General features: G+C 40.0%; 1 protein-coding gene across 17 annotated transcripts in view; it reads right to left on the minus strand.

The window, feature by feature from the left end:
* UNC79 (unc-79 homolog, NALCN channel complex subunit) overlaps positions 1-21,581 on the minus strand; it is a 233,123-nt gene that overhangs the window by 66,399 nt on the left and 145,143 nt on the right. For 11 of the 17 annotated variants that reach the window (XM_074327017.1, XM_019745590.2, XM_074327014.1 and 8 more), the window contains 6 exons: positions 15,054-15,340; positions 12,760-12,942; positions 11,766-11,928; positions 9,081-9,230; positions 7,266-8,486; positions 1,811-1,918 (listed from right to left, as the gene is read on the minus strand). In XM_074327017.1, the coding sequence (XP_074183118.1) occupies positions 1,811-1,918; positions 7,266-8,486; positions 9,081-9,230; positions 11,766-11,928; positions 12,760-12,942; positions 15,054-15,340 (2,112 nt within the window). The remainder of the gene's footprint in view (positions 1-1,810; positions 1,919-7,265; positions 8,487-9,080; positions 9,231-11,765; positions 11,929-12,759; positions 12,943-15,053; positions 15,341-21,581) is intronic. The other 6 variants (XM_074327011.1, XM_074327015.1, XM_074327013.1 and 3 more) reach the window with 4 other exon arrangements.

A 21,581-nucleotide genomic window follows, 5' to 3' on the forward strand; every position in this document is an offset into this window, starting at 1 on the left:
AATTCTCAGTTGTTTTTAAAGACAACAGAATTCCCTGAGAGTCAAGTAAAAACCCTTAATGTGTAGCTCAGTGGACAAAGTACCTGGCATTATGCCTCCGAGAACAAACACATCACCAAGAGCTGTCCACCACATGCTTTTAATGAAGAGGAGAAGTAAGGCGGAAATCTAATTCTGTGCCATGCTAAATCCAAAAGGCCTCCATTCAGTCATGACTTCGGGATTCTGATACATTTATTTTGTGATACATTTATTTAACTAGCCCTGAGGTCAAACTGATTTAGTCGTCTTGACTATCTCAAATTATACCCAACTTGGACATCTAACTAGAAACCATTATCTTTTTTTTTTCCTGCGATGACTCATACAAATTAGGAGGAGAAAATACACTTTTATGATATTAGTATGTGGACTTAAAAATAGGCATTTTATCATGTTATCAAACAGATCTTTTGTGACAAAAAAAGACTCGCTATATTCAGAGCTAGCCGTTCTTTGCTACCAAAAGGGCAAATAACTGTCCATGGAAACTCTTTCTTAGAATTGCTAATAACCTCTATTTAAACTGAATTTGAGTTAGTCCAAGGCAGCGTGGTAGACTAAAAAGAGCATAGGCTTGAAAGTCAAACAGACCAAGCATCAATTCCCGTCTCTACCACTTAGTAGCTGTAGGTCTTTAGGCAAGCATTTAGCCTCTCCAAACCTCTGTATTTAAATCTATCAAATGGGGTCAACAACATCTGCCATGCAATGCTGATGCAGGACTGAATAAGATAACAACGTGTGTACACCACTTAGCACAGTGCCTGGCACATAACACGTGTTAAATAAATGGCAGCTAGTATTACTACTATGACTGCAAACTCTCTGAGAACAAGGTGTGTCTTCTTTATTCACATTTGATCCCAAGTGTCCAATAGACACTTACTAAATAGTTGCTGAATGAATGAATTCATGAATGAGTGAATGATGAAGATGATGATGTGATTCCACACTACCAGTCCAGCATTTCAATGAAAAGATCTTTATCTGATTTTTCAGGATCCTCCTCATTTCAAAAGAAAGTCAAATGGAAATTAACCAGCTTCTGGGGCAGTGTCAGCATGGAACACAAAATATACCAGCATATTGAGGAACTTGGACCTTTGTTTCTATCTCTGATTCCTGCTGAGAATTTCCCACGCTCAAGTCTCTTAATTGCCTCCACTGAGCCAGGTGGACACCCTTACCTTCACCTCAACGCAACTAAAACTCCTCATGACAAAATCTAGGACCCAACAACAGAAAGCAAGTTTCAAAATGGTTGCCTCTTCTAGATTTTGTAAAATTTCATGCCATTTTAATTTTCTGATACAAAAGGGTTAGGTGCAGTCATGACTTTGGGGTCACGAGCTAGCTGATACATTTATTTTATGATAACCTAACCCAGATAAAATTTTGCCAATGCTATAGGTGATTCAAATTCAATAACGGTGTCCCGTGTACCAATTCTGCCGTGGACAATGCTTTTCACTTGCCCCAAAACCAGTTCCGTATCTTATGTTTAGGCTAGTAATATATAATCTTATTTTATTGAATGATGAAATTTAATGAGTATCCCTTAACAAATTAGGGTTCTTGGCCAATCAGTAACCACATTGATTTATCAGACGAAAGTGGGCCCGCACTCAGGGTCTCTGAGAACATACAACATAGTGTCACCTAGGAAGCTAACGCAACATTAACAAAAGAAAATAACAATACCAAGAGCATGAAAATTGAAAATAATGCTGAAGATAATGTTCCAAAATCAATGTACAGGAAATCTTACTTGATATTGAGGAATGGCTACTTGTTTCCGGCACACCTGCTTCTAATGTAGGGGCAGATGAGGATTCTCGTGGCATTTCCAGAGTTGAAAGTCCTTTTGTAGCGGGATCTACAAACAGAAATATTATTTAAAACTCAGGACACTGATTAAAAGCAAGTTCAAGAACCTTTTCCACATATCTTTTCCCCTCTTGCCTAATGCATCCATTATACTTAGATTATATAACCATTATATACCATTACACGCTTTCTGACCCTGCTAATTACCCTATTGGAATTACACACACACTGGTTTCCAAGTCCCAAGGAGAATTGCTTGCACATTATACTCTGCAGATCTGTGGATATGCCCCTCAGAGATTAATGAGAGCACAATTACAAAAGTACAACTAGGCATGCTCACACTGCCTGTCCTTGAGCAGGTCACTTAACCTTTCCAGAACTGAATCTCTTTTCATCTAATACTGAAATAAACTAATGTTTACAGTCATTCCACCTATATCATTTCACCACTTCACCTTTGTCTTACAAATTCCTTTTACATGTCAATTTATACAAAAAAAATTCCTCCTCCAGGAAGGTTTCTAGGACTCCTCCTCCCCCCAAAAAATGCAAACAAAAAACTGGATCAGGTGACACTCAACATAATTCCAGAGCACCCCATCCTTAACCTCTCTCTAACTGAACACATTATAATGTAATTTTCTATTTCCTCATCTATAACTTTTCCTAAACCACAAGTAATTTAAGAGCAGGGACTGTATCTAACATGAAATAAATATTTGCTGTTAACTCAGATTTTATATTTTATTAGTTGAGCAAGAAACAGACTGTATCATTTGCTTCTTCTTTTTGACAAATATATCTCAGGTGAAATATATTCAGCATGTAATACTGTCCTATGAATCTATCAATAATGGGAAACAAGGTACCTCCACATTATTCTAGGTAAAGGTTATCCTTTATCCCTCTTTGAAAAGTTGAACGGTTTATCATAGCAAACCTCCTAAAATTCTTTACAAACCTCCTTGGCATCTTAAGCAGCAATATATATTGAACACAGTGAGCAATGTGGAGCCATCACTATGGGTTTTCATGATGGCACCATGCTATATGTAACTCGGGGATACCCACCCCAAGTGGCTTCAAGTTCTTAAGCTTACTAAGGTCTCTGTCTCATCCTTTTCCTATGGCCAATCGCTTTTTCTTGCCACAGAGCAAGCCACCGAATATACGTACAATTTAAGTATGAAGATGCTATTCTATTATTGGATGATCACAAAATTTGCAAAACTGTCAGAAATAAAAGAAAAATACATCCTAGGTGAGAACCTGCGAGAAAACTCTTTGAACATTGATTTTGAAACATCTATTTTTGATTTTCAGAGGTCTTTCTGAATAGATATGCTTACCACATTAATAACTACTTGATAACAAAAAAAAGGTGTAATTGTAATAATGTTTCCCAAATTCTCTTAACAAAGCATAAATAACTACCCATTTTAAATTACCTTAGTCATTAAGATGTTAAAGATTGGGTTATTTTTCTCTTAGATACGCTCCCCAAACTACTAGCTAAAAATGTGCATAATTACCTCTGACACCTATCTGTTTGATGTATGCTGCAGTAATAATCCCACCAATAACACAGAACAAGAAAGCTTAAAGCTAATTTTGAAGAATCCTTTGAAAGATTATTAAGACTTTTAGAGGTTTGGTATGCTTATTAAAATCCTTGGTGTGTCTTTAATTTTAAAGAAATTACTGTAAGGTAGTTATTAACAATCATTAGTGTATCAAGATTTTTTAATCCAGGCAATTTTTGCTTACTCTTAAATCATTTTATGAAGCCTTCCATTTTTATGCAGCTTAAGATAACAAACACTTGAATAGAGCTATACACTTAGCTTAAACTATTTCTGTTCAATTTTTTTTATAGCGATGTGCAGAAAATGTCATACTATTAATTCATTCATTCATCAAATATTTTCCATCACTCTCCTAGGCACTTGGGATGTAATCAGCAAGCAAACCAAACAAAATCCTTGCCTTCAGGATTTTATCCTTTTAGTGGGAAGAGACAGACAATAGTATACATAGAAGTAAATAAACGATTGCATGTTAGAAGAGTTAATTGTTTGTAGAAGAGAAAGAGAAAAGAGAAAGAGATTGCAAGATGCCAGGTGGGGTGGAAGGATGTGGCATAGTCCAGGTCTCAATGGGAACGTGATGTTTGATCAAAAAATTAAAAGAAGGGAGAAAGTGAGTCAGGCTGATATCCGGGGAAGACAGTTTCCACCTGCGGGAACAACAGTCAGTGTAAAGACCCTAAGGTAGACTATGTAGGGGATGGTCAAGAAATGGCAAAGGCCACTGTGGCTGAGCAGAGCTATGGAGAGAGCAGTGCAAAATAAAGTCAGAGAGCTGCTAATGAGCATTGCGACCACATAAAGCATTCTAGGAATATAAATGACTTGAGCTTCTGCTATTAAAGAAATGGGGAGCCAATGGAGGGTTTTAAGCAGAAAATATTATACTCTCATGTTTTAAAGAAGCACTGGCTGTTGTGTTGGGAAGATAAGAAGTCAATAAGGTTAGAAGGCAGGGGACTAGTTAGGAGGCTATGGCAATTCACCCCGGTGAGAGAGGATGGTGGCTCAGACCAGAGTGGAAGCAGAGAAGTAATGAGAAGGGTGAAGATTATAGGTATGTTTTGAAGGTAGATTAAGGTAACCAGATAAAATGGAAGACATCCAATTAAAATTTAATTTCAGATAAACAACTGATCATTTTTCAGTACGAGTACATACCATACAGTATCGGAGATGTGGCCCTAGTTCTTTACTCCTCCCTGAATTAATGCGACTTTGAGGTTCCCCTCACTACAGAGGTAGAGTATATTTCCCCTCTGGACCTTGGGTTCAGCCATGTGATTTTTTTGAGCTAACTGAGTATTTGCAAGCATAACATGACCAAAGGACTGAAATGTGCCAGCACCATTGGGCTTGCTCTCTTACGCCTCCTCCATTACCATGAGAAGAATATTCGCAGGCTTCATGGGTCCCAGGAGGAGACTGGCCACCCAGCCAAGCCCAGCCTAGATTAGCCGACCCCCAGGTAACCAAGAGACTCTCAAACTGCTTACTGTTGGATGCTGCTGAGACGTTATGCTTGTTACACACCATTATTCTAGCAACAGGTAGAGTCATCTCCGCATACAGACAATATGTAAAACCATAAGGGTATATGAGATCACCCAGAGAGTGAGTGTAGACCTTGGCAAGTGAAATTTGGGTGAAAACTAGTGGGGATGAAAGCTTCATGGGAACGATGAATTCTTTTTAGAAAGAATAGAATGGGAGAAAATTGGAGATAGGGATAGTCTAGGCAACTCTTTTAAAAGTTTTCCTAAAAGGGGCGGAACAAAATGGGTTAATATGTGGGAGACTTGGGATCAAGAGCTTTTATGTTTTTTAAAGATAGTGAAATAAGATTATGCTTGTATGCTCAAGTCAAGAAACTTTTAGAAAGAAAAAGCTAAGGGAGAAGAAAGAGAGGAGAATTTCTGGGCCTATATCCTTGAGTAAGGAAAAGAAACGGAATCTTGTCAACATGTGGAAAGGCTGGCTTTAGACAGGAACATAAGACAGCCCCAGGCAGGAAGGCCAGGTGTATAAGACCAGACGCTGGAAGGTAGGAAGGTGAGGTTGTAGGAGGCTGTGGAAATTTCTTCTCATCATGTGAAATAGGCAGAGGCATTGAAAGTTTGGATGAATAAAGAAGGCAACACACATACACACACAACATACCACTATATGTTATATATACCCACGTTGTAGATTTTACATGGTTTCTTATTAACTCACTTTACAGACCTCTGTCGTTTCAAGGCCAATGCCTTCTTCCACCTACAGGCAGAAATTTTCCTGGCTCTAAGCGATAAAAAGTATCCCAGTTTCCCTCGCAATCTTGTTCAATTTTCTTGTTATTATCGGGATCTTTTTCTTCCCTCTGCCCGACTGGAGCATGACCTCTTCCAAATACACCACTGTTCACTGAACAAATTTTTACAGAGCCCCTTTGAGGTACACAGCTCTGTTCTATGAAGTTGAAAGCAGCTGGAAACCTCAGGAAATCCCCAGGCAAATAAAAGCTGAGCCCGCTCTCTTAGGAGTGGCTTTTATGTGGAGTAGTGGGAGAGGTAGGGCTGGGATTGGGAGAGCAGTCCTGGCACTGCCACTGCCTGACTGTGTGACCTGGGACAAGGCACATCACTCCCCCAGAGTATCAGCTGCCTCTTATAGAAAAATGAGGGATCACACGGGGTGGCCGGATAGCTCAGTTGGTTAAAGCGCGAGCTCTCAACCACAAGGTTGCCGGTTCGATTCCCACATGGGATGGTGGGCAGCGCTCCCTGCAACTAAGATTGAAAACGGCGACTGAACTTGGAGCTGAGCTGCGCCCTCCACAACTAGATTGAAGGACAATGACTTGGAGCTGATGGGCCCTGGAGAAACACACTGTTCCCCAATGTTCCCCAATAAAAAAATTAAAAAGAAATGAGGGATTACATTAGCGGTCTCAAAGATCATTGCCAGTTCTCAATGTTCTAGAGTCTGTGAATCTAATAAAATAATCATCCCTGACCAACTCCATTTTTTTGAAGAGTCACTTTCTTTTTTAGATCTAAGCGGTGAAATAAAGAAGCAGTATCATGATAATACTGCAAAAGACTCTGTTTTAGGGTGAGGTGGGCTATCAGCTTGCCACTTCTGCCAGTTATCTCTGTGCCTCCAAAGAAACACAAGAAGTGGCCCTTAAGGCAGGAAATCCATGTGCTGTGACAACTACACCATCAACTGGTAACCACGGATTAGGGTCTTGGTTGTCTCTGGAACTTTTTTTTTTTTTTAAGTTCCTGATGGCACACAATGTTCACCAGATTGCTGATATTTGGTTAAAATATATAATCAGTTGTAGGCCTTAAATGATTATACAGTCAAGTCTTCATCATTCTAAGCACTCTTTGCTTTATTTTAGCCCCTCATGTTTATCCATCCTTTGGACTATATCATAGCTCACTAAACCATAGCAGAAAAATAAAAAAGAAATCAAAAAGAGTTCAAGTTAACGACTTTTGCTGAGTGAGGACAGCTAAAATGATATTTGGACTCTCTCGATATGAATGAACCATTGCCTCTCATTGCCCAGGATGGTCAAGACTTGACTGTAGACTAGAAACAACAAATACGGAAATATTTACGGAGCCAATAGAACCACATCGGAATCCAACGCGCGCAACTAAGCAGAATGGATTCAGAGGGATTAGGAAATCATTGTAATGTCACTCCCGAACATTATAAGATTGACAGTTGATGCATAGTCAGTGCCAAGACCCTAACGAGTCAGATGCACAAACTGCAATGTAAGGCTGGAGAAAGAAGACTCACACTTACCTGGGTCTTTCGGTTCCCCCAGTTTGTCTAGGATGTTGAAGGAGATGTCGAGGTACTCTCTCTGGATGGCGCTCACAGCTATCTTCCTCTGCTTCCTCTGCCTGGGAACAATCTGAATCTTAAACTCAGATTCCTCAGCTCCCTCCTCTTCAGCCTTCATCTCAGGATTCTGTTCCGTATCCGATTCGGCACTCGTGTCGGGCTTCTCACTTTCCGTTGGATTCTCACCATCTTCAGGGACTTTGAGCAGGACCGTTTTTGCCCCTGAACTTGCCATCAGCCCACCATGCGTCTCGTCCTCACAGCTGGGCTCAGGGTTATCATCCAGTGACAGCTCGGGAAGAGCAAACGACTTCTGAAGGAGGTCTCGTTTTTGTTTAAGCGTGAGTGGGCTGCCACTGGAAAACTCTTGCAGCTCCTCCAGCTTTGATGATTCTTCAGAGTCTGTGGGGTCTCCCAGAGCTATGAGGCTGGAGTCCTTGCCACCTGCTGACTGGTTATTTCCTGAGTCTTTATAAGAAAAGTCTTTGGAACAGTCCTCCACACTTACTTGCACAAGGGGCATTGTGCTCAGGCTGAGGACAGAGGGGTGGCTGGGGATGGAGGGCGAGGAGGCAGCATTTTTACCAGGGGCACCATCGTTTCCTTGGTCCATGGTTTCCTCTTCTTCGTCACTCTCTACTATTCGGAGAGGGGGAAGAGGTTCAAACACAAGAGAGTCGCTATCAGAAGTTGAGAGCACAGAGCGCTTTTCAGGCCCAGATGTGGAATCTGAGGACAAATCTATCAGATCTAAGTCCTCTTTGGGAGCAGGCTTTACTGGCGAGTCAACTTTGACCTCACAAGTCTCCATGCAGTTTAACCTAACTTCTGGTATTACGGGCCTTCGTGTTTCCTGAAAACCGTCCACAGCAGGGTTCTCAGGAACTTCAGTACTGTCAGGCCTCGTAGTGGAATTCTGTCTAGGACGTCCGTGGTCGTGTTGTCTTTGCGCGATATAAGCAGCCTGGGCAGGAGGCTTATCTATGTCGCACCGGTCTACGCAGGACTTCCTACGGTGCTCATCTAATGTAAACAAGAGGGAGTCTGCATTCCCTATATCAAGAGATTTTTGTTTTAAAGAGCGCAGCTTTTTTTTCTGAATGCTTTCTTCTCTCACACAGTGTAGAATGCTGTCTTGTAATGCACCCGTTTCTCTATATTCAGCCAGCTCTATTTCACCTGATTAAAACAGAAAAAGCTAGTACTATTTTACTGGGAGATTTCACCATTTTTGTTTTTGTTTTCCCCCCTCATACTTGGGCACACAATGGGAATGAATCATAATCACCATCCCAGCTCCACCAGAAGGTAACACTGACTTTCTGGACAAGTTTTGGTAAGGTTCATTCTAATTTCAAAACCCAGAAACCTTTGGAATGGAGGAACCCGCCGTGGCAGTTTAAGATCATATTTCCAAAATCAGGCTTCAGGATAATTCCTCAGCTCTGTTCATTTGTGCACAGGAGCAGGGAGATCGCTTTTGGCTGAGGCAGGTCTAGGAAATTGTATTCAAATTGTGTGGAAGAGAAGCAAACATTTTGCAACAAATCAAATCAAGCAATGGCCCTCTAGGACGATCGTGATGTTAATGAGATATCTGTCAATTCACGTATATATATAAACGTGTCTATATATATACTGTTTGTGCATACATAGATATAAAATCAACGGTATTAAAATGTGTAGGAACATAAGAAAATCAAGATTTCACCCCAAACAAACGGTAGAGTACAACATTTCTGCATAAAATTACTAAGAGGAAAAAATTCATACTTCTCTGAATATTCATCTCAACCGGCTGGTATTTCACCATTTTGCTGCCGCCTATCCTTTTCAATCTTGCAAAAAAAGTTTGAGACTCTTTATTGCAGGGTCCAGTAGGTGTATCATGAATATCAGATTCATCAAAAACACTATCTTCTTCTAATTGGGGAGAGAAAGTCAAAATTACACTTAAGAGGTTATTCTCTCGTAGGCTGTGTCTACACAAGCATTTCAATGAAAGCATTATATGGAACGAGAACTGGGGTGGTTTCTATGCCAGCCCAAGTCCAGCCATGGCTAGGTATTTCACCCAGGTGTCAAATCGTCCACATGCTGAACAGAGCAACCTGTTACAAAGTCGCCTCTCATTTTCCATGTTAACAACTGGCAGCATTTTTAAGAGAGGCATCTCAGTATTCCAACAGAGCCTTTGTGCAGAAACTTTTCCAATGCACTTAAAACCAAAAAACACATACACGTCAGGAATCTGCAACACTGCTTAAATGTTCCTGCTTTTGGTGAATTTTCAGGCTAATTTGGCAAAAGAAAATTAAACAAAATGAGTGGCTCTCGCCCTTTCCAAAAATAGATGCCTTCTTGGGATTTGAGAGCTGGCATAGACACAGCCAAACAACACATGCACCTTACGCTTTGTGAATGCAAAATACTGTACTCTACATTTGGTAATGAAACACACGGCACACAGAAAAAGCTTAGAAAAGCCACTGGTCATCTCAAAAGCTCCACAAATGATTATGGACTGAAAGAGTAAACAAAGGAAAAAGAAAACAGAAAATAACATTTCCCCCTAGTTAAGTAAGACTCTTCTCTGAGGAGTTTGCCCCGTGTCACAATTATGAATCCCAGAAAGAATCTTTGACTCGTCATCCTGAGGCTCCATAAATAAACTGATCACTTAAGAGGGCCCGTCAAGCGTCCACGTCCTCTTCTATCCCCATTGGGCCACTTTTAAATCAGAGGTAAATCCAAAAACATATTAACGAGGAAAGGGTTGCTACATGGCAACCCACAAAGTTTACTGAACAAATGTTCTTTCATCCTTTGGAAAGACCAAAGCCATGTACAAAGCAGCAAGAGAAAAGGCTACTAAAATGCACTTAGTACCACAATAAATGGAATTTACCTACTATTCGAGTTGAATATCACTGAAATCATAGCATTTGGCCTAGATATATATATCTATATATACACATATAGATATATATATCTACCTACCTATATAACAAAATGAGGCTCAGGTGTGATTATGATTATTTAAGATTTGAGTATAAGGGGACTGGGAATACAAGCACCAAGTTAAGTTTTGATCCTGTCCTAATACACAGAAGTCTATAAATCAGTGAAATTTGAAGCAGTAGATGTTAGATAAACTAAGGATACTGATCTTTTTCATCAAATAAAAAATAAACATTAACAATCAAAATGGATACAAAACTCCCAGTGAACTGCCACAAAAATGAGAAAGCCCATCAAATTCCTGTGTTTCTGGGGAGATACAACACAGTGATCTGTTTTATTTCTTCATTACCTTTTAAAAAATATACTCCTTTGAAGAATACAAGTTTTTAAGGAAATAGTTAAGCAACTTCCATTACATAACTTGGAAATAATTCTCAAATGTACTGAATGATAGAGACGGAAAGACTCCCATCCAGAAAGACTCATCTGGGATTGGCCCAAATACTGACACACATTGAGGATATCCATAGCTTAACTGAATCTACCCATTTCCCAGAAACTAGGACCTAAGCTGGAAGACAAAATATTTATCACAGACAGAACTTAGTTCTCAGAGTTCCATCTATGGCCAACCGAGACTCTTGGACCTTACAGCAATAAACAAACAGTCGAATGCTGGCTCCAATCCATCCTATGGAGATATTTCCAGAGCAGTCCTACCAAATCAGATTCTATTAATACCACTATATACCACTTTATATAACACCCCAAAGAGCCATGGGACACTTGGCTTTCTCCCAAGAACTGGATTAGATGATGCCACCTTTTACAAGTCTAATCACCCCATGACATGCACTAAGATATACACCTTGGCTGTCCAGCCCTCACTTAGAAACATTCAGGCTGTAATTTTACTCTATCTAAAGTTTTATTCTCCTGCCTCCTTTGCGGAAAAACTATAAATATAAAAAGTATCGCTATTGTAAATAATGTGAACCTATGCAGCAAAACTATTTCATTTTAGTTGCCTTAAATCAATTCTTACTAAATAAGATGGCTAAGAAGAAGCAGTTCAGCAAATTTAGACTCTGTTCAAATCTGTGAGCACGAAGTTCGGGCTCAAACTCGAGACCGGCAAGCTTATATGGCTGCACTAAGTGGCAATGGATATTTACCTCACAGTCCAAAGTAAGGTGTTTCCATCGCATACGAAAAGGCTCCTTAGCCAAACAGCAGACATTTTTTTTTACCAAACACTATTTCTCATGAAACAGACTTTAGAAGCATATCCATCATTTCTCTTGACTGCTCATTTGTTAAAAATTAAAGCAGCAACATTCATGGGAAAGTTAGAAAATTAATGAAGCAGTAAGTGATGTTCTGACTCCAAAATGATATCTGGAGGCACTCCTCTGTCTCCTAAGAAAAACAGTGCCCAGAAATGTATTACATAGTCAAGGTAGGTTTGGGATAGAATGAAGACATGGAAAGTACCTTTTTCTTTTTCGCTGTATCTGCTTATATTACTGTTGTCACTGTACAAAGGCCCTGCGGTGGCATGGGGCTTGCAGCTATGATACTGTGCATTGAGTGTATTGACTGTTATATGAATCAGATGCAGCAGGACCTTGCTGACGTCACAGTCTCGGTACGGATACTGCTCGGTAAAATGGAGGGAGAAAAATATGAATGGTTAGTTTGAAGGGTACGTTTCCACTTGATCTTGCTAGATAGTTTTCTCAGTATTTCTCTGGGATGAAAAGAAATATACAGAAAATCAAAACCACAAATGCTTATCATGGCCTTATTTTGACAAAGGATACTATTCCCTTGTCAAAGGTGTCTCTTGCACTAAACCGTGGATGGCAACGCAGGCCAGTACGTTGTTACAATTCCTTTCAAGAAAATTAGCTGGAGAATAGTAAGGTGGCTACCAGAGGGAAAGGGGGTGCGAAGGAGGTGGAAGAGGGTCAAGGTGGTCAAATATATGGTGCCAGGAGGAGATCTGACTTTGGATGGTGAATGCACAATGCAATATACAGATGATGTATTATAGAATGGTACACTTGAAACCTGTATAATTTTATTAACCAATGTCACCCCAATAAATTTAATAAAATTTTTAAAAAGAAAATTATCTGGCAGAAACATTTGGTATATGAATACAATTTTACATATTTTCCTTGTTTTCTGACATAACAATTAATATACAGATAAAATAGGAGATCCTAAGCATCAATAGAAGTTTTGATGAATGTCCTACAATTCATCATTTTTTCTTTCAACATTTTCAAGAGTATACACTGGCGTGGCCTCCATTTCTATTTGCATTCCAATAGCTCTTTGCTTCTCAACCTAATTGCACAACATAACTCTTTTTCTGAAGGTCAAATTATAATCGCACAAAATTCTCAACATAGGTCTACTACGTGTTCTCCTTGCTAAGAGAATCATTCCACCCCAAAAAGGAGTAACTACAGCAACTGACCTTGTAAAGGATGACCAGCAAGGCCTTTAACCACATCTGCCGGATGTGAGGTTTTAGGGACCAGAGGGAACAACGAGGTGGCTGTTGGAAATAATGCCGTAGTTGGGGACAAGAGCAGTATTTGAGCACCTGAACCACCAAGGGGAGAAGGTGTTTTCCCAAGTTAATGTTATAGTCCATTACCTGAAATAGGACAGAAAGGAATAACTGACGGAAAAATATAAAGAACGCCTATAAGCCAAAAGGAAACATTTGAACCATCAAAACACAGGCAAAATATTTAACAGGCATCTCACAAAATATTAATAGTAATGGCCGGTACACATAAAGGGGGAAAGTCCAAACTCACAAGAAATTAAAAAAAAAAACCATGTGTATATTAAAACAGTTTTAATCTATTCAATTATTTAATTATCTATTTTGTTTATCTAATTATCTATTGAAAATGACATTTTATCTGTTAAAATGTCCAATTAAACTATTACCTGGAATGAAACTTAGAATCAATCCAAACACCTAGTGCTGGAAATCATGTGGGGAAATGGACATCCTCAGACACCGCTGACAAGAGTATTATTCAATACAACCTTTCAGGAGAGCAATCTAGCAACACGTACTCAGAAGTAAGAAAAAGCACATAGCCCTTATACAGCAATTAGATACAGCCTAAGGAAATAATCAGACAAGAGCTCCAAGATGATGAATACAGTTATCCAGCATTATAGCCACCCAAATTGAAAACAACCTCCATATTCAACAATATGGGTTTAGTTCAATAAAAGATTGCTTTTATTACAGCAGATTACTACGTAGCCATTAAATAGTATACGATACAAATTTATTTACACTATGTGAACTTCATAATATATTTTAGGTTTTAAGGTTATATATACATGTATCAATATGTATACCATGATCCCATTATTTAAAATGTACATGCATATACATACACAGATGTATGTATATGTATATGATGTATGCATGCATGTATGTGCATACGTTATAAATTTGGAGCTAGTGATATACACCAAAATGTCAGTAAGTTATTTTTGTCCTAGGTTTTCTAGAGATTTGTATTTTAACTTATTGCTTATATTTCTAAAATGAATATGTATAACGTTGATTTAGAAAGAGAGAAGTGCGGGATGAAGAAAGGAAGGAGGGAGGGAGGGTTTGGTGTCTGAAATGGTGTATCCTCTCTTCTTAATAGATAGTTGAGTGTTTGTGGTGATCCATCTAGCAATCAGCAAGCGACAACTACATACGTATGGCTTCCCACCTGGCTTTATTTTACACTTTATTTGAGCTGACTGATAACAGCTACCATCACTAAGTCCCTGCCATGACACAGGCACCGGGTAAGGTGCTTTGCAATACGTTGTCTCTGATCTTTCTTTAAAAATCTGTTACTAGTGAGCAAACAAGGAGAGAATGCCTAAGGTCATAACAGTTCATGACCGTGGCAGAGCTGAAATTCATATCCAGATCTCTCTAGACCCAGGTCCTATGCCCTTTGCAGACTGGGGCAACTTTCCTGGAGGGTGAGGTTCATAGCACTGGTCAAAGGAGGCACACATATGCCCCACGATCCATTAGTTCTGCTCCTGGATCCACATCCCAAAGGAATTCTCACATTGGTGGATCAGGTGCATGTACAAGGATGTTGACAGCTGAGCTGTCTGGGGTAGTGAGGAGTTGGCAGCAATGTAAGTGTCCTTCGCTGGGGGAATGGAGAAAGCCTGGTAGATGCACACCATGGTATAGGACACAGCAGTTAGGAGGAGCAGACAAACATGGAAAAGCTACTGATGATAATGGGACATGAAGTAAGTTATGATTCACTCAACTCCACTTGAAGCCAAAATGAAAAAGGATAAAAAAAGAAAAAAACACCCACAAACAAAAACCCCACATTCCCTCATTGTTCAAAGGGCAGAGTTTCAGTGTCAGATGATGACAAAGTCTGGAGATGCAGAGCGGTGATGATTACATAACAATGTGAATATCCTTAATGCTACCGAAATGTACACTGAGAAATGGTTAAAAAGGTAAATTTTATGTTATGTTTATTTTAACACACACACACACACACACATACACAATCCCAAACTCCCTCTGTGACTTCAAGCTGCCGGGTCTTACTCATCTTTATATTCCCCTCCACACAGCCCTGCCTAATAAAGTAACTTGTACAAACCTCTCCACTCAACCAGTGCTGGCTAAATACAATTTAATTACTTGCTTCTTCTAAGAGCCTAACGGTATGACTTCTGAAAGCTGTTAATTCCACTTACTTGGGCAATTCCTGCAATAAACGCATTAAAGCACGTTGACAGGCGCATTTTTTGAGGTGCGATCATGAAGCAGCCCTCTTGCTGGTCGTAGCCGAGCAAGACGTACAGGTGCCGCTTGACCGTGTTGAATGCCTTCGCACTGCTGATGTCTGACTCGGCGCTGCTCTCATCCTTGGCCATGAACTTCATGAGCACGGTAATCAGCTGGTGGACTGTCTGGTGGTCGATCCCAGCGTCTTCTGGGAGCAGGTCCTTGATGGTGTTATCATTCTCAGGGGACTGTTGTCCTGTCAGTGAAAGGCAGGCCATCAGGGGGGGCTCCTGCACACGTAGGCTCACACTAAAACTTCACGTATTGGTAAGGCACCATTCTTGCTTCTGCCACTGAATAGTTAGTTCAAGGTTCTGGTCTAGACCAACTTAAAGGCACAGTATGGCCTACTAAGCAAAGCATTAGTCCATGGGGGGACGTTATTAGGTCCACCAATAACCAAATAACATGAGAGTAATAAGGGAGGGGAAATAAAAATAAGGCATTACAAAGCTAGGTTATGTTCGAACAGCAAGACAAATACCTAAATAAACTTTGAATTTAGGGAATTTTTAAATATCTTGCCAGATTTTTATCCTCAGTGATTATAAAAAAGAGAGAAGTTTCCCTTCCAGTTTTGGAAAATAAGCATGTAAGAATAACCACAAAAATAATATTCTAATATCCACTGAATTTTGTTTATTATCTCAATTCAGGTATGTTCATAAATCAGCTGGTTAAAAAAAAAGGTTTCTTTTTCAAATCCTGAGATATTATCAGTGTAGCTTTTGAATGACACAGTCAAAATTATAAATAGCAAATTATAAGCCCTGCTGTATGTAATGAGAAACATATGGGGGGCGGAGCGTAGACAGAAAGAAAGCATGAACTTTCAAAAACAGAAAAAAGCAGCACATGAAGGTGAGCTGAAAGTTCACATGGAAAGAAAAAAATACCTTAGCCCTTGACTTACTCTTAACTTAATAAATAATTATATCTGAGATTCTCCCTGACATTGACTTTCTCTGTTATTTTTCAAAGTCAGAAATTATACCCTGTCTCCCTTGTTTGTCTGCCTCTTCTGATCTGGTTTAGTGCAGGACGTTTGGGGAAGGAAGAGTGAGGTTGGCTCATCTATGTTTATGTTTGGGGGCTTATTTAAAATAACCTTTGCATTTTCGTCCCTCCTTTGACAAGCAGCATCAGAATTTCTGACTTGAAAACCGTTTTTGCCTGGTGGGTTAGGTAAGTATACACACCAGCATTCTCCTCACTCATCCTGCAAGAAAAAGTTCTGCTCATGATGAGTAGCTTTGATTCCAAATCATTATGAGCCAAACTTTGGTCACATTCATTGTAATTATGGTATAAAGGATATAACAAAGAGCTAAGTAGTCACTTATACCCATGAACCCCTCAACTAATGCGTCAAAATATCAATCTTCCAGGACACAAGTAAGAGAAGCAAGATAGAACACATGTTTCTGGGGACTGTGAAAATCAGCTGTCTCAAGCCCAGACACTTTTCTGTGGAGCAGTGGCACGCAGACAACGTCAAGTTCAGAATTTACTAGGTTACAACGACACAGAAGGTAGCAGCAAGCTAGGTTGTCCCGTGTGCCACAGATGATCAGAAGAATGTTGGTCTGTTCAAAAGTGACACACTAAGAAGGGATAGTTGACAATGAGTGAAAAGGCAGTGAAATCAGGTAAGTCTAAGAAATTATAAAACAGGCGAAAGCATCTGACAAACTTCAGCATGACCCTAGGACACTAGCATTTTCTGTCTCATAGAGTCTGTTCATGAAGGAATAAATATGTGCAATGTACTTTAGAGAAGTTTTTACCAAAAATTATTCAAATAAAACCTAGGAATTTGTCTATGACGGCGTTTCGCATGCAGAGTGATTAACAAATTGTTAATATCATTATTCCTTAGGCATGCATCAGCCATCAGAAAAAAAACAAATTTATGTGGAACACCCTATTTTACCAAGAGGCAAGAAATGTGAAGCATTGCTGTATATTATAATTAAATTGAATGTTTGAACTAGATCAGACCAAAAGAAATACCTATGTCAATCCTCATAAAACAAAATAGAAAAAGTTTAGAAACAGTGCTTTAAAAAATAGAAAAAGTTCTTTACCACATTGAAAAATATTTAATCTTGATTATTATTTTCCTCCAAAATACTACTTTACAACTAGGAGGTTTTGCTCTGGGCAAGTTGGGGCCAAGTATGTGACAAATGTGAGACTCTAAGTTCCTGGGAGGGTTCAGTGTTATTGTGGCAGCACATGATGGCTGCTGCAATATAGCTTCCTCCCTCCATTTGTTTTAGCTCTGAGGGGCAAGACTTAAGACAGCACGAATCACTCAGTCCTGCTCAGCCACTTCCAAGTCCAAACTGGCCTGGCTCCAAAGCACCAAAGTTAAAATGGAACCCAGGAGGGTTTGAGAAGTTGTACCTTTGTTTTATAGCCCTGCAAATCTAGGGACCTCACTACAGAAGAAAGGGAACTCTGGACTCGGCCCAACTCGCACACCAGCTCCCGATTTCATTCGATCCCACCCAATTCAGGTCTAGACTTCGCCTTCAAATATTTCAAAACTCTTCTTCCCATTGCAAGCAGATAGTCATTTTAAAAGCATGTAACCTTAACTTTCCCCATCAAATCATATTTTCCCAATGACTAAGTATCATTTCACAAAGGCCCTAGCCTCGTTTTACATTCATCTTTTTTGATCCTGTGTGCTTTAGCTTTTAAAAAGTTTGCTGTTCGTACTTTGCTTTCTCTGAATAGCCAGGAATGCATGATCTTTAATAACCCATTAAATGTACTGAAAATAGTTCGTGAGACCTTTTATGTAAAATGAAAAACAAAAACCTCTTTTCGTTCCTATCATGTATCCCTCCAGTGGGCTTTGTAAGCGTGTGCTTTGTATATCGTCTTTCTTTAAAATACCATAGGCTTGTGACTGGTCCACTCTTCATGAAGAAAAGTTACCTTAATCAAATCTCTAAGAAAAATGAGCTTAGAATAGCTGATTTTCTTTATTGATAAAGACAACATTATTATTTTAGTTATTTATAAAGTGTACGAAATTTCTATTTTAAAACAAAATGCTTACAATATTTTCTCTAAGGTGTGACAATGAGAACACTTTTGAATTCTAGTCTATGAAATTACTATATATTTTAACTCTAGAGAGTTTAACATGTTAAGAAAGTTGATTTTATCATTTCCGGAAAGAAACAGTGAAGCATCTCTATAATTATGAGGCAGAGCTATTCCTACTTTAACTTGAACATGGGTTGGGTCCATCACCACCTGTCCACAGAATGGCACAACTGATTAAAATTCCAAAACATGATACAATTTTATTGACTCAGATCATGTGAAACCAGGCAGGATCAAGATCTGCTTTTCCAGACTCATCTCCTATGTCTCCAGCCCAAGTGCTTGACATTCTTACGAGCTGGGCTACTTGTGGATCTCAGAACGTGGACAACATTTTCCCATCTTTGTGTTTTTGCTCATGGTGCTCCCTTCCCCTGGTAAGGTGGTCCTCCACCCCCACCCCCAATTTTAGCCTATGGGTCTGGTCCCCAGAAGCCATTCTTATTACATGTGCCCACCGCCCCTTGCAGCAATTGGATGTGACTCCGAAACTCTGTAAATCTCCAAAGACAAAAAAAGGAGGGAAGATGGGAAGGAGAAAGGGAAGAATGGAGGTATGTTTCCTTCCGCATTTCCAAACTCTCATGCGACAAATAACTATTATACAAGGCAGAACTTTTTATTCATTCATTTGCTTTATTCCCCCTATATGAACAGAGGCTCCTTGATGGCAAGTACTATGTCTTCTTCATTTTTATATTCTTCACAGCATATGAGTGTGGGGCAGTGTGACATACAGTGGATGCCATTATTCATAAAAGTCTAAGTGTACTGAATTCAAATAAATATGTCAGACTTTGTCTTCTAGCTAGGAGAAAGACTAATGAAGTCCCCCAACAGCAAGGAAGTGGCTAGGGAAATAAGGAACATTTCTCTGTGTAAATCAACTCACTGAAAAAAGGACTAGTTAATGGGACCTCTGTCAAACCAACAAGTGATAATTATGTAGGCAGAGGAAGAAAGGGGCCCTCTTAGTCTGGATTTGGTCCCGGGAAGCCAACAACCAAGCACGGTAAACGAGGTGGCATTAAGGCGGTAGTTCTAGTTACCTTGCCTCGTAGGTCTCCCCAGCTCATTCACTTAAACCTTCGTTCACAGCAGTTGCGTTGTGTGTGCACACAGCCACAGAAGGGCTGTAAAGCTGGGGCCAGTGACCAACTCCATGCTCTTCCTGCCCTGCATCCTATCACCGGCGGTTACATCCCGTCCACCAGTCCAGACCTAGCTGAAAAGCACCTGTCCACAGACCTTCCCTGGTGCCACCAGCTCTACTCCCATTGCATATGATGTGACCCATCCTGTAGTACCATCACGTTCACTCTAGTGGGAATTTACTTATGTGCATACTTCTCTCTCTTACTTGACTATAAGCAAGTTGAGAGTATAAAAATTTCTGATGAATCTTTGCATTCTTCGTATTTCCAACTACAGCAGGTGCCCAATAAATGTTTGTTCAATAGAAAATGTCATTTCCCAAAACTATCATTTCAAACAAGGGCATTCCTATAAAAACAACTGTACTCTGATTTATTAGAGTATAATGATCAATAGGCATTTTGAAGTTAGTGAAGATATGAATTGCAAACCATCTCTAGAAAGAGAGCCTAAAGAGAAGCAATTTGGAAGTCTAGGCTGGCACACTAAGAGGAAGGCAGGAAAGGTCAATACAAGGTTTACCAATGCTACCTAGCACTGGGTACCTAGCACTGAGCACCTAGCACCGGGAACCTAGCCCCTAACACTGGGCACCTAGCACTGGGTAGCTAGCATTGGGCACCTAGCACCGGGCACCTAGCACTGGATACCTAGCATTGGGTAGCTAGCACTGGGCACCTAGCACTGGGCACCGAGCACCAGGCACCTAGCACCAGGCACCTAGCACTGGATACCTAGCATTGGGTAGCTAGCATTGGGCACCTAGCACTGGGCACCTAGCACTGGGCACTGAGCACTGGGCACTGAGTACCAGGCACCTAGCACCGGGCACCTACCACTGAATACCTAGCATTGGGTACCTTCTCTTGTTGATACAAATTCAGATCAAGAAATCTCAAGATTTCTCTGTAAGCTAGAGTAGAATATCCATGTCCCTTTAGGGATTAGGATAGCTCTAGACCAATCTCTAGGTTCTAACTGGAAAGGTCCTTTGGTCTGGACGTTCATGGGCTTCAGCCACACTGTAGCAGACCTGGATACCCAGGTCAGCTCCATAACCAGACTGGTGTGCTCGTGTCCCACGGGGCAGGAATACCAAAGACCAATTCATCCAGAGGAAGCTGTAGCGGAAAGAGAGCAAATGAAATCTGCTGGACTCAGGTTATCCGTTCTGTGCCTAACCAGTTAGTTATACGTGACCTGCAGCAAATCATCTCAGTAGAATTTCTTGATCCCTCAGGACCTCAGTTTTCCTGTCTGTATATATAGTGAAAAAAATATTACTTTAGCTACATCCAGAGTTGTGAAACTGAAATTAGATGATTTGCATAACAACCCTCTTTAAAGAGGTACTATACGTATATGAAGTATTATTATTATTATTATTAACCTACTATTGTTTATTTATTCTGGGGGATGAGGGACAAGGTATAATTAAGCTCCCTGTGATCACATGGGGTTGATACCATCTCTTCAGCATTGTGCTATTATAGCATACCGTAACTGTTGCATTATACTCAATTAATATTCAAGAGGTATTCTGAATCATTAAAGAAAAGAATTCATGGTTCTCACAGCAGCAGTGAAAATACACCTTATGTCTAATTACAGTTATACCGATTTCAGACTAGCAGATGAGAGTGTGTATTTCATCAATTAGGATTAAATAAAGGTGCTGAGCTCCTATTAGCACTTGCCACACATGCCTTGCAAGAGAGATGAAGACATCTGGGCTTGGGATCCAGATCTGCTACCAACAAGCTTGTGACACTTACTCCTTTCTGGGAACCTCCGTGTCCTCTTCTATAAAATGAGACTGTTAACATATTTCTAATGTCTCAGCTATAGCACTCTATGTATTTTAGGTATCTGCACGAGGCCCTTCATTTGACTCACAAAAGTCACAGAGGAATGCCCCTCTTCACTAGCCTTGCAGAGTATATACTTTCTATACAAGTGTATTTCTGTTGCAAAATTCGCTGTGCATGCTAAGATCAGAGGCATAAACTGTAAATCCAGTGCCAAGAAGTTCAGCGTAAACAACAATTAAAATAAGTCTGCTTTACTTCAATAAGAGGTCTGGCAACGGAGGAGCTCATTACCCGCACTGAACAAAAGTATATTTAAGTAGCAAGTTCTTAAGTTTCCATGGAATTACT

Source organism: Rhinolophus sinicus, linkage group LG03, assembly GCF_036562045.2.
Source record: "Rhinolophus sinicus isolate RSC01 linkage group LG03, ASM3656204v1, whole genome shotgun sequence".
NCBI classification, from domain to species: domain Eukaryota; kingdom Metazoa; phylum Chordata; class Mammalia; order Chiroptera; family Rhinolophidae; genus Rhinolophus; species Rhinolophus sinicus.